Genomic DNA, 14,194 nt, shown 5'->3' with positions numbered 1-14,194 from the left:
GTTATGTGGTTTTTAGATTTCTGTCAATCAAAGAAGGCACATGGGCACAGACTATCTTACCTTTCAATGCTCTCTAAATCATCTCTGTTGGCATTCTTAAGGGTTTTGTAGGATACTCCAATCACTCGTAAACCTTGAAATGTGTAAACCTCCAGTTCATCTGCAAACTCCTTTGGAACTGTAAAAAAAATGAGATTTATGGTGAGTAATACTAAAAAAAAAGCCAGCCAATAACTGAACAGTGCCAGTAGAATATTGCTGATAATTTCACAAGGAATCAACTAGCTCTCCTAATCTTTGTCAAATCCTAACCAGAACCTTTGACTAATAGACACATTTCATCCGCATGTTTGGCATCAGCGTCTTGTGCCCTATATGCACCCTCTGCCTTGGGTTATAAAAATAAGTGCCAATGGTGAACCCTGCACTGAATTGACCTGATTTTTCATCCCCACCCTCTGCAACCAAGTGTCTGTTCAAATATTTGCCTAAATGGATTTACATTTGTACATAATAAATATGTTTGAAGTAATTTAGTTGTAGACTTTCCAGGACAATACTGCCCTCCATCTAACTAATCGAACACTATTCCAGTAAAGTTACTTACATGGTGCTGTACAGACTGAAACAGCATTCTGCAACCAGGGCTGATTTAACTGCTCCAGGTGGCCTTTGCACAACCCGTGGGTTCATTATAACTCGCCTGTCTTGGCACGCTTATCCCTTTGTGCTCTCTGCCTTCATCCCCAGTGCCTGCCTCTTCTCCATGACCCAATGCATGTAATGCATTAATAACCTGAACCAGGTCATGGAAAAGAGGCAGGCACAGGGGATGAAGATGGAGCACGGACGGATTAGCGCACCGGGATGGGTGAGTATAAAGGCACGTATCATCAGAATCAGAATTATTTATTTTGCCTAGTACAAATGGGAAGTTGTACACAGGGCTCCACTACCACAGTGGAGCCCTGATCTCTTGGGTAGCAGCGGTGGATTCCACAAGACCTGTATCTGCACTGACAACAGACCCAGGCAGTAGCAGGGTGGAATGCAGGCGCCCTGGGGAGCAGTCGGCGGGGGAACCACCTGTGGGGTGCAAGGGGGGTCGACATCGGTCGGGGGCCCTGAGACAATTGTCCCCTTTGCCTTAATGGTAACACCAGCCCTTTCTGCACCAAATCTTCAGTAATTGATTTATTTATGAATAATGGTCATATTGATGCCTTGCTATGATATTGGAACATATTTTACTGTAAGCACAACAAGTTTAAAACAGATCAGGAAACCTACCTGTTTCAGCCCTGCAGAAGCTGGCCACCATCTCTGGTGCTCCTTTCATGTACACAATTAACTCGCCATCACCATCTATAACCTCAGTAATAACAGACATACGTTGCATTGCAGAAGAAAATGGGTACTGGAACAAAACATTTACTCCGGCCACTGTATTCTGGAAAGAATCAGATAACATACATTACTTTCATTCACGTACTTATTCAAGTACAGAAAGTACTATAAGCCAAACAATAGCTGAATACATCTGCTGAACTGTGGCTATGATGTTATATCAAATCATTACTGCAGCATGCATAGTAGAGTTAGAAGTACCATATTTTGTGGACATAAGACGCACCTAGGTTAAGAAGACAAAAACCAGGGAGTAAAAAGTATACTAAACCTGTGCGTCTATGTGCAGGGAAGTCTCGTGGATCTTCTCCAGCCAATTATGTCTCTCTTGTACCTCTAGTGTTCCCTTTGCATCTTCCTTGTACCTCTTGTGTTCCTCCTGTGTCCCTTTTTGTCATCTGTTTCCCTCTGTGTACCTCTCTGTCATCCTGTATCTCTCTGTGTCCTCCTGTCCTGTGCCCCTCTGTGTCCTCCTGTGTCCCACTGTGTTCTCCTGTGCCCCTCTGTGTTGTCATGTGTCCCTCTGTCTTGTCCTGTGTCCCTCTGTGTTGTCCTGTGTCCCTCTGTGTCCTCCTGTGTCCCTTCTTTGTCGCCCTCCTACAACACAGATGTACAGCTTTACTTGTGAATAATACTGTAGTTCAGACTACCACCGAGGGGAGGGGCAGAGCAGAGTAGATGACTCCATGAGAAAGAGAGCATCACTAGACCATGGGTGGAACCAAGAATCAGTGTTTGGGACCAGTCACTGCAATTGTTTAAACAACGAAGGAAGAATGCCCACTGACACCTGATAGGTCACTGCTACACAATGAGTGCAGTGATTGGCCCCAATGAATGAGCTGTGGTCCCGTTTGTGAGACCTTCGGCTCCAATTAACAAACGTAGGAAGCAGTGATGCTCTCTTTTTCGTGAAATCATCTGCTCTCCTCTGACCCTTCCCTCTGTGGTAAGGTCCCAGGACTGAACTATGATATTAACCACAAATAAAGCTGTACTTCTGCGCTGTAAAAGGGGGACATAGGGACAGAGGGCTGCAGTAATTAGGGGTACTTGTGGGGGGACCCCAGGTGCCAGTCCAAAAATGTATTATTTGGACCATAAGATGCACTGACTCCCCCCCCCCCCCCCCCCCCCCACACACACACACACACACACACACACACACAAACTTTTGGAGGAGAAAAAGTGTTATGATCTGAAAAATATCATATTTTGAAAATCCAGTAATTATAGTATGACTTGTTGCTATACTCACCCTTACCCAGCACTGTCCATTTTCCTTGCCCCATGCAGTTCACACAGGTGTCTTCTGAGGCAGTGTGTACACCATTCTTCAGTTTCTCCATCAATGCATGCATGATTAAAGACATGGAATAGTGGCCCATCACCACTTGCAAGTTGCTCTGGGGAAACTGGTACCCACTTAAATCCTGCATCTAGAGAAGCCCCACATCTTCCACTGACAATAAGATTAACAGTGCCCTTACACTCATTAACAGTACAAAACATCCTATTTCTATATGTTCCCACTGCATTGAAGACCAGCTCCAGCCAAGTCAATTTTTTTTTTGGATAGAGTGCAGAAAATTTGTGATCAGATTGTAATAGGAAACTGTGTCTCTACTGGGAAGAATGCCACATGATTCTTGTCCTGGTACAAAACAACAGGCTGGCACCTCTATTCCAGTCCCTGCAGGGATGCATGGTAACAGTAAAAAAGGGCGCAGGAGGCTAGTGGACAAATCGGGCGCCGCCATTCACTCCCATAATAAATATCATTTAATGGGCGTCCGACAGGAAAAAAGGGCGCCGGAGAAAAATAACGTTTTAAAAGCGGCGCCCGGAGACTTAATGTTTTATAACTGCTTCTCATGATTACACATTATTTAACCTCTTGAGGACTGCAGGGCTAAACCCCCCTAGTGACCAGGCAATTTTTAGTTTAAAAGGCCACTGCAGCTTTAAGGCCAAGCTGCAGGGCCGCACAACATAGCACACGAGTGATTCCCCCCCCCTTTTCTCCCCACCAACAGAGCTCTCTGTTGGTGGGGTCTGATCGCTCCCCCCATGTTTGTTTTTTTTTTTATAAATATTTTTGTTTGTGTTTTTTTTTAAAAAACAGCTGTTCCTTTAAACCCCTTCCCTCCCTCCCTCGCTTCCTCCCCCCAGCCAGCCAATCATGGCGATCAGCTCTCATAGGCTTTACCCTATGAGAGCCGATCGCTCTCTTGTCCCCCAGGGGGACAGCCGTGTCACACGGCTGTCCCCAGTGCAGCGCTGCTGCTGATCGCAGCGCTGCACAGAGTAAATAGACGGTGATTACGCCATCTAACAGTCTCCCGAGCGGCAATAGCCGCTCGGAGACTGAAGGCGGGGCGGAGCTCCGCCCCTCAAGCAGGAGATGCGCGCGCAGCCTGCGCGCGATCTCCTGCAAAACAGAGCCCCAGGACTTTACGCCAATTGGCGTTAGGCGGTCCTGGGGCTGCCGCCGCGGCCACGCCTACTGGCGTGACGCGGTCGGCAAGAGGTTAATGATTTATACATTTTTTAATATTATTTTTAAACGAAAAACAGTACAATATTTTTTTCAAACATTATTTTTAAACAAAAAACAGTACAATTTTTTTTTTACATTATTTTTAAACGAAAAACCGCACAATATTTTTTTGAAACTTTATTAATGCTTATCACAGGGGGGTCTTAGGTTTAGGCACCACCAGGGGGGTCTTATCTTAGGTTTAGGCACCACCAGGGGGGTCTTAGGTTTAGGCACCACCAGGGGGGTCTTAGGTTTAGGCACCACCAGGGGGGTCTTAGGTTTAGGCACCACCAGGGGGGTCTTAGGTTTAGGCACCACCAGGGGGTCTTAGGTTTAGGCACCACCAGGGGGGTCTTAGGTTTAGGCACCACCAGGGGGGTCTTAGGTTTAGGCACCACCAGGGGGGTCTTAGGTTTAGGCACCACCAGGGGGGTCTAGGGGTTAGGGGTAGGTACAGGGAGGGTTACTTACTAATTTTTTTTTAAACGTTATTATACGTTTCACTTTTTAAACGGAAGATTAACATTTTCATAATTGACGATTTCATGAACATTATTTAATGATTTATAACTTTATAAAACATTATTTTTAAACGAAATATAGTACATTATATTTTTAAACGTTATCCATGTTTATCGTTTAAAACCCCGCGCCCTTTTTTCCCAGCGCCCCTTTTTAACGTACGCGGGATGCACATGCATAAAAGTTGGGTCATAGGGACAGAGACGCCGCAGGGATGGAGATGAAAAGGATGCTGACGGAAGAAAGAGGAAGTGCGTCGGCTAGACAGATGAGAATGCTCCACTGCATGCACTCTGTAGCATATGGAGGAACACTAATAACTCAAGGGGAGAGACCTAGGGGGCGCATACAACCAGCTCTGGAGCCCAGGGCAATTAACCAGTTTGTCCCTACAGAACCACTGGCCCTACCAGATAGGCAACTGAGTGTGCCCTTAGTGGCTGTAGCTCTAAGGTGTTTAAACTCTTGAGAACCATGGTGTTAAACCCCCCTAGTGACCAGGCTATTTTCTACTTAATTGGCCACTGCATCTTTAAGGCCAAGCTGCAGGGCCACACAACACAGCACACAAGTGATTCCCCCCCCCTTTTCCCCCCACCAACAGAGCTCTCTGTTGGTGGGGTCTGATCGCCCCCTCTGTGTTTATTTATTTTTTTAAATAAATATTTATTTGGTTTTTTATTTTTTATATTTATTACTATTTTTTTATTAATATTTTTTTTACAACCCCTCCCTCCCCCCAGCCAGCCAATCACGGTGATCGGCTGTCATAGGCTTCTGCCTGTGAGAGCTAATCGCTCTCTTGTCCCCCAGGGGGACAGCCGTGTCAAATGGCTGTCCCCAGTACAGTGCTGCTGCTGATCACAGCGCTGTACATGTAAATACACCGCAGTTTCGCTGTGTAACAGTCTTCCGAGCGGCGATCACCGCTCGGAGACTGAAGGCGGAGTTCTGCTCCGCCCACCAAGCAGGATATGCGCGTGCAGCCTGCGCGTGATCTCATGCAAACTGCTGCCCCAGGACTTTACGCCGCAGCCACGCCCATCGGTTGGCAAGCAGTTATGTTATTTTGAGTCTACTGGAAAAAGGCAAAATGCAAATGTTAGCATTTCATTTTTATTTTTTTTTACTCTACTTGGTACATGATCTGAGTTAATATTTATGATCCCATGTGTTAAAGAAGGTTGGTTAATAGATATAGATTTGAAATTGTGATAAATGTTAGGAATATGCAGAAGTTTATAAAAAAGAATAAACAAACCATACATTTTACATTTTGCCTTTTGTTGTAGATCACAATAATTATTTAATAAACACAGTAGTGTAAATAAGAATTCTGCCTGGAGTTCAACGAAATGTAGAAAACTTACATGGTATGATCCAGGCTGAGGACGTACAATCATACTGGAAGAGCCATCTTTATTCACTGCACTGGTATCTTCTAATGCCTAAACGTGTAGGACAATAGTGTAATATATTAGACAATATTAATTACTATTATATTCCACTGACATGTCCTAACATACAATTGTCTCATAGTATATATTACCCAGCCCGTGGCTTCAAACATCTTCAAGTCAAGAGGATCGCCCTGTAAATTCCCGTCAACCATGATCACTGAGTGACAGCTTGTCATTGCCCCAAACAGGGGTCCCCAGGACAGCTCATTCATTTGGTCATATTTAAGCATTGCCTGAAAACTAAAGGTGAAAATAATACATGGTAAGAAGTTACCGAGAAAAGTCCTAAACATTCTATGTCATCGGCTTAGAATACTGTACAAGTGTGTGTTGCTGCTTCACATACTATGAAATAATATACACATAATCATTCAGAACGTACCATGATCCTCCTGATGGTATAACTCCCATTAAATCCAGTCCATCCTCTGTTAAAGTACCAGTCTAGATAGATACAGAGAGAAACAAAAGAGCACAAATTAATCTTGACCTATTGTTACAAACCCTACAATCCCTTGCTTCACCTGTAGGTGGTATCTTGTGGCGGTACTGTGTTGGACTTTACCAATCCAATGGCAGCTGGCCCTTTGCAGCTCTCTGCAATCACCTGTAGAAGGTATGTTGTGCCTGGACTTTCTAGCGCTTATACTTACCACCAGGACAGTGGCATATCTATAGGGTAAGCAGCCCTTACTGGCAAGAGCAAGAGGTCCTGCTTCTCCCCTATACAAATTTACAAATGCTCTCCTCCAGTGCTCCCCAATAGCTGCCATCTAATACACCTGCTATGCTATAGGAGGAGGGTGTGAAATACACTTGTAATGAGGGGAGAGGGGGAGATGTGTCAGAGACACTAGTTATGGGGGTAGAGGAATGGCAGCTGAACTTATTTTGAGGTGAATTGGTTGCCTCATTTGCTATGGGGTGGAAGGAGGTATTATAGTGGATGTACTTGTTTTGGCAAGGGGAAATGGTGGCTTCACTGGAAATGGGAATCAAGGTGTCCATATTTGTTATGTGAGAGGGGGCGGGCAGTTATGATGCCTGCATATGAGAGTCTTGGAATATAGTACAGGGAGTCCTGTAAAAGTTTTGCTAGGGGCCCCATAATTAGTAGTCAGTCCCTTGCACCAGTAGGTTGTCCTCTGCAGTCTAGTAGTCAATTACACAAGACATCAGTGAGATCACTAAGAATCCACTCTTCCTGGAACCTTGGTATTGAGCTCTGCTTGTTGCTTGCTCTCTTAACCACTTTCCCCAATTCCTGTTTTTGTGAATCTTAGCCTTTCCAGTGAAGCAACCCTGTGCTCTCTCCCTCACTTGTCATTTGAGGCAGATTTTTCCCTGTCTCTTAGGTATAGAAGTTTGCTCTGCTTGGGGTATTTTTCCCTTTACTTTATTCACTTTACAGTGGTTGTATATATCACAGTTTTCTTTCAATAGAATTGTTTTCTCCATATTTGGTTCTTAGTTCTTTGGTATACACTGCAAGTGTAAAAACAAAAACAAAAAACTGCATACAAGCACAGGAAATTACAATAGCCCTTTTGTACTAGAGAGCTGTGTTTTGGAGGTGTTGCCCATTTGTTATGGTTACCAGCTGGGCAGTGCGTCCTCTGTGACAGTGAAGGGGCTTTGCAGGCGTACGTACAAAAAGGGCGTCGGGAAAAAAGGGCGCGGGGTGTAAACGAGAATTAATAATTAATCATTAATAGCTTTTATAAAAATATTGTGCTGTATTTCGTTTACAAATAATGTTTTACAAATTTATAAATCATTAAATAATGTTTATGAAATCGGCAATTGTAAAAACGTTAATCTTCCCTGTTTCAAAAGTGAAACTTACAATTATGTTTATAAAAAAAGATAAAATATGTTTAATTGTTATTATTGTATATTATTGTGAATAACCTTCATTTATTGTTTGTTCTTATAATAAAATGTGAAAATATTGTTTATAACGATGATATAAATATAACTACGTTCGTAATAAGTGTTGTAAAACATTAGTAAGTATTACAAAAATGTTACTAAAACTATAGCTAAGCCTACTCTTACACAGAACCCTCCCTGTACCTATCCCTAACCCCTAGACCCCCCTGGTGGTGCCTAAACCTAAGACCCCCCTGGTGGTGCCTAAACCTAAGACCCCCTGGTGATGCATAAACCTAAGACCCCCCTGGTGGTGCCTAAACCTAAGACCCCCCTGGTGGTGCCTAAACCTAAGACCCCCCTGGTGGTGCCTAAACCTAAGACCCCCCTGGTGGTGCCTAAATCTAAAAAACCCCTGGTGGTGCCTAAACCTAAGACCCCCCTGGTGGTGCCTAAACCTAAGACCCCCTGGTGATGCCTAAACCTTAGACCCCCCTGGTGGTGCCTAAACCTAAGACCCACCTGGTGGTGCCTAACCCTAACCACCCCCCTTAGTGATCGCTTTATTATGTGGATAATAATGTTTTACAAATTGTGACTGCAAAAAATATATTGCAATTTACGTTACGTACTGATCGCTTTATTTTGTGAATAATAACGTTTTACAAACAGTTAGGGATAAAACTTTAAATAATGTTTTAGTTAGTTAAATAGGATAAATATGTTTAGTATTTTTATAAACGTTATTTAGCTTTATTTTGTGAATAATAATGTTTTACAAACAGTTAGGGATAAAACTTGAAATAATGTTTTAGTTAGTTAAAGAGACACTGAAGCGAAAAAAAAATGATGATATTATGATTTGTATGTGTAGTACAGCTAAGAAAAAAAACATTAAGATCAGATACATCAGTCTAATTGTTTCCAGTACAGGAAGAGTTGAGAAACTCCAGTTGTTATCTCTATGCAAAAAAGCTATTAAGCTCTCCGACTTAGTCGTGGAGAGGGCTGTTATCTGACTTTTATTATCTCAACTGTAATTGAACTGTTTACTTTTCCTCTGCTAGAGGAGAAGTCATTACTTCACAGACTGCTCTGAAAGACTCATTTTGAATGCTGAGTGTTGTGTAATCTGCACATATTATAGAGTGATGCAATGTTAGAAAAAACACTATATACCTGAAAATAAAAATATGAGAATATTTTCTTTGCTGCTAATCTTCTAGTAATTATTCATAGTACACAACCAATTCATTATATCATATATTTTTTTCGCTTCAGTGTCTCTTTAAGCAGGGTAAAGATAACTGTCAGGTACAGTATGATTCATCAGGACACGTGGACCAACACCTAAGAGTGATTTTCCTATATACAGGAGGAACAGCAGACACAACACAATGCTTTATCCAGGTGATGCAGGGAAAGAGCAGACATAGGCCCTGCAGAGAAGACCAAGCCAGGGATTATCAGGAGCTCAGTAAGTGCAATCAGGAGATGGAGCGGGGTTGATGTAGCAATGGGCTGGAAAATAACCAGTCTCCTTTTAGCAACCCTACATACACACTTTAGATTTTCCGCAACCAGATGATCGTTAACAATTTTTCCAGATGAAAACCTAGATTGCTGGCTGTCTCTGTAGCAATTCAGTGGGATGGATTGCTTTCTTACTGCACAGCAGGTCACCATTTACCTCCTCCCCTCCAGTCTACATGGAGTACCAAAGAGTGCTTCTGTACTTTTCTCCTATGCAAACTTCTGACTGAAAGAAGAATCCCTAGTGGTGTGTGTGTGTGTGTGTGTGTGTGTGCGTGCGTGCGTGCGTGCGTGCGTGTGTGCGTGCATGCGTGTGTGTGTGTGTGTGTGTGTGGTATCCTCTCACTGGTTTCACTATAAGACTGCTTTTGTGTATTGTGTATGTGTACTTTGTGCAGGCTGTTTGTGTTCATTCAGGTCATACAAATATCAAGGTAATTAGGATTCACAAACTGCATTATTGCTAACTTACTACAAATCAGAGATCCAAATGCAATGGCATTACCAAATTAGCATAGGAATGCTTATTGCGTGTTCATTTATTGTACTTTTTATTATCCCTCTTATGATAGCTATGCTCTACTTCCTGATGTTTACTCTTTATAGAGTTTTAGCTTCCTTTGTGTGTGAAACGAAAAAAAAATACTCAGTTTGAGTCTATATACACAGTTTGTAAATCCATGAGCCACCTATTGGCCTTTTAAATGTGGTTACTTTGCCCACTAGTTTGTTTCTGCATCTGGTGATCAGTTGTGAGCTGCTGGTTTTTTGGAATCACAGCCAAGCTAGAGTAAGTCGGCCGTTAAAGCACACCTGACATTTGCCAAAGCTACGTAAGGTAAGCACAGATGTTCATGCTGGATCCAAATACTTCTTTGCTTTGCTTGTTCCTCTCCTTGTCTCCCCCCCCCCCCCCCCCCCAGTCTATGTAATCAATTTTTTTTAAATTTGACTCTTAGCTAAAGTCAATATTTTAGACAGGAATAAGCAGGCTTCCTGTGATGTTCCCTCCTATCACCCTCCCATTGCCTCCTCTTCCCTGCCCCCTTCAAGGTGAAACTTATAGGGTGATACAAGGGAATATCGTGGCAAGCTTTACGCTTCCTGTCTGAAATTTTAAAATTAAGCTACGACCCAGATTTAGAAAGAGTGATCAAGAACAGAGGAAACGAGGAGAAGAACAAACAATGCACAGAGGTATGTGGATCCACTCTGAACATACCTATGGGCTTACCTTAAGTAGCTCAGCAGGCTCAGGTTAGGTTAGGTGTACTTTAAGACCATATCAGATTATGCCAACAGACTGCCAGCAACACTGTAATTTTGTAAAATGTCAGTTTGGTAGAGGTAATGCAAAGAGGATTGGCTTAACTCTGATGAGCCAAGTGTCACACCCCCCCCCCCCCCCCCCCTCCTTGCACCTAGCACTGTATATTTGATAATCGTATAATACATGCCACCTAAACTAGATTTCAATTGTGTGAAAGAGTTGGAAGCATGATTGCCACTGTTCAAAGTATGTGTAGATTTGATCATTACCAGCACCAACAATGAGCTAATGTAGCAACTGGAGGAGGGCTTCATGTGCGGATCAAGTCAATGAGGTGTGGGGATTGGCAGGCATCTAATAGAGGCCTCTGTAAATTATCGATAATAGGGCACCCCGGTGGCGAGTTAGGCCCTCAATTTGGTTAGTACCCAAACGCCTATTACATAGGAAATAATGGTTGTAGTTGATTGTAGATAATCAGGTACAACTAGCGGTCATTTGGATTAGTGTTAGGTATTATGAGGGTTATGTTAGTGTTAGGCACTAGGAGGATGGGTTAGTGTTAGGCATTAGATTAGTAGGATAGTGTTAGGCAGTAGCAGCAGAGGGTTCAGAGGTTGAGAATGGGGGCTGTCTTAGTCACTAGTAAAATAACAGTAATGTAAATTACTGATACTATTATCAACATGGGCCCCTCGGGTCTAGGAGCACTGGTGGGATAACAATCTCTACACACCCTATTGCTACACCACTGATCTGACCACATCATTCTGTTACAATAGTTATAATGTATTTGTAAAGATTGATTTCATATATTTACTTTATCAAAGCAAAACAGGTTGATCTGGCCACACATATTGATTCTGTCTGGACTGATGCAGAATATACTCTTCTTTTTAAGTCGGCTTTGAGCATAAAGAATCCCAACTGTCAAAGCTGCTGGAATAATAGGGCAGATTGCAGATGTCAGAAGTACAAGACTTTCCACGATTATTCTCCAAGCAGAAACCTAATAGCAAAGGAAAAATGCAAAATCTGCATAAAAAGTTGTCACATTTTACAATAAGCAAACACAACAGAGAACAAAGTATTGCAATTGAAGACCCTAGTGCACTCACTGTAATTGGGCGGCGTAGTGCCGTAGTGGATAGCTCTTTCACCGTGCAGCACCAGGACACTACCTCCTTGGAATTTGTAAGTACTCTCAGAGTTTGCATGGGTTTCCTCTGGACATTTGTTCCATATTGCACAAACACAGTTAACAAACCAAACAGTTAATTGTTTTGCCCCCCTGCAAGTCTTGGCCAGTCGGAGACATCTCTGCTAAGAATCTAGCATGTGTACAGTGACCCCAACGCATCACCGAGAGATCTGGAGTGTTGGAATATCTCGGGCAAAGGCACTGTTCTCCTCATTACCCCTCCTGTTGGAAGCTGCATATGCACTGCACCATCGTGCCTTCTCCCCTATAGCAAAAGAACCCATCATGAGGTTGTAGCCATGCAATGCATTTGTACAGCATTTAGCCCTGAACTGCCACACAAGGGTTTGAGTGAGACCCGATCCATGCCGGTGAGTGTCATAGTCTAAAGGTGCAAGTATACTTACCTTAAGACTATAACAGGGACATTAGACAAGACACAGAACATTTATATTGTGCTTTTCTCCTGGTGGTCTAAAAGAACCAGTGCTGCAGCCACTGGGGCACCCTCTATAGGCAGTTGCAGTGTTAGGGAGTGTTGCCCAAGGTCTCCTCACTGAATAGGTGCTGGCTTACTAAACATGAAGAGCCAAGATTCAAACCCTGGTCTCATGTGTCAGAGGCAGAGCCCTTAAACAGTACACTATCCAGCCACTGAAGTATAGTGTCCTATGCACTCTGTAAAGTGCTGTGTAAGATGTCAGTGCTATATAAGCATATAACTATATAAGGATATACTGTAATGCTAAGGGCAACTAAAATGACAAATCATAGCACTCCAATCCTGCCCTAGCACTAATAACTATAGAAAGGAAGAATTTTTTTTCTGGTTTTTCTTTTTATTATTTTAGTTTTGTACTACTAAGCAAGCAGTCATCATAAACATTTTCCTAAAACATGACGCATGTGTACTCTTCTTCTTTTACACCTTCCGGGGATTAAATTAAAACAATGATATTCCTTCTTTACAGGGTAACTAATTTAAAAGCAAATTTGCTCTAGAAATATAAGGGCTAAAAGAGAACATAATAAAAAATAAACAGTTAAGTGTATTGTATTACCTTCCTCTGCACAAATATGATGACAGCATAGAGAATGCCAACAACAGCAAGAAATCCCAAAAAGATGAAAAACCATTTCACGTCTCGATGTAGTTTAAAGTTCAGAGGTTTTGGATACAGTATGGATCTCACCATGTCACCTTTAGTTGTGTTAAAGCCTGGAATACAATGAATATTTAAGATCTTATATAAATTAATGTAGAATTAGCGTTTGTGGAAACTTGATTGCTGCCATAGAATGTAATGTAAATTGCGGGGTAAATTGCATCCAGGGTTTGGCTACTTAATAGCCAAACCCCGGATGAAAATTCCACCCCCCCGCACTGACCTCCTGGAGCAGCTAATACACGTTTACCGCAATTTTAAAGGGATCTGAGCAGCAAATACTAAAACAAGTTTACAGTCAGTAAATGTTAGTGTTAGGAGTAAGTGGAAGGTGGTAAGTGTTTGGTGTATATAAGGAGGGTTAATGTGAGAGACAGGTTAGGCTAGGTGATATCAGAATATCAGTAACATTACTGATATTCTACTATGGGGAATGCAGAATGGTAGAATAATGGCAATAGTACCGATATTCTACGATCAGTAATCTAGTGTTAGAAGTGAAGGGGGGGAGGGGTGTTAAATGTTAGGTGTAGGTAGTGTGAGTGATGGGTTAATAGAAGGAAGTAGTAGAGTATTGGTAACATAAATAGGGATGCTCATTCGGATTTTGCAGAATTGGAATTTCCGAATTTCCGATCGGAACTCGGAAATCAGAAAATGGAACTCGGAAATCGGATTTCTGCGGAAATACTACATTACTGCAATTCGGTAATTTTAGCCCAATCACAGAACTCGAAATCAGTGGACCAATCAGAGAATGCAGAAACAACTCGGAAGTATTTGGCCTATCAGGGAATGCAAAAAATAAAAGAAAAAACTACTCGGAAATCGGAAATCCGAACTTGGAAAACGGATTTCTGTAGAAATACTGCATTACCACAACTCGGTAATTTTAGCCCAATCACAGAACTCGGCAGCATTGGACCAATCAGAGAATGCAGAAACAACTCGGAAGTATTTGGCCAATCAGTAAATGCAAAAAATGACTAAAAAAACCACTACAGGTAGTCCTCGGTTAACGAACGAGATAGGGACTGTAGGTTAGTTCGTAACCTGAATTCATTCTTAAGTCGGGACTACCTCTTCTACTGCCCTTTTTAATGCAGCTTCTTATGCGTCGCATAATGACGCAATCAGGAGAAGCCCCCCAGTGGCGGCGCCTCCTGATGCGTCATTATGCGACAGATAAGAAGCCGCTGGGGAACAGTGTGGACGGAGAGA

General features: G+C 42.5%; 1 protein-coding gene across 2 annotated transcripts in view; it reads right to left on the bottom strand.

Annotated features, from left to right (window-relative positions):
- Positions 1 to 14,194, bottom strand: part of LOC137571672 (probable cation-transporting ATPase 13A4) — a 134,589-nt gene that overhangs the window by 35,442 nt on the left and 84,953 nt on the right. Inside the window, exons 11-17 of one of the 2 annotated variants that reach the window (XM_068281168.1) lie at positions 12,869 to 13,026; positions 11,427 to 11,615; positions 6,314 to 6,375; positions 6,021 to 6,171; positions 5,842 to 5,919; positions 1,291 to 1,450; positions 61 to 178 (exon numbers count right to left, since the gene is read on the bottom strand). In XM_068281168.1, the coding sequence (XP_068137269.1) occupies positions 61 to 178; positions 1,291 to 1,450; positions 5,842 to 5,919; positions 6,021 to 6,171; positions 6,314 to 6,375; positions 11,427 to 11,615; positions 12,869 to 13,026 (916 nt within the window). The remainder of the gene's footprint in view (positions 1 to 60; positions 179 to 1,290; positions 1,451 to 5,841; positions 5,920 to 6,020; positions 6,172 to 6,313; positions 6,376 to 11,426; positions 11,616 to 12,868; positions 13,027 to 14,194) is intronic. The other variant, XM_068281169.1, reaches the window with a different exon arrangement.

This window comes from Hyperolius riggenbachi, chromosome 4 (genome assembly GCF_040937935.1).
Source record: "Hyperolius riggenbachi isolate aHypRig1 chromosome 4, aHypRig1.pri, whole genome shotgun sequence".
NCBI lineage: Eukaryota > Metazoa > Chordata > Amphibia > Anura > Hyperoliidae > Hyperolius > Hyperolius riggenbachi.
The sequence above is the reverse complement of the archived record's forward strand: the minus strand, read 5'-3'. Positions and strand labels throughout refer to the sequence as shown.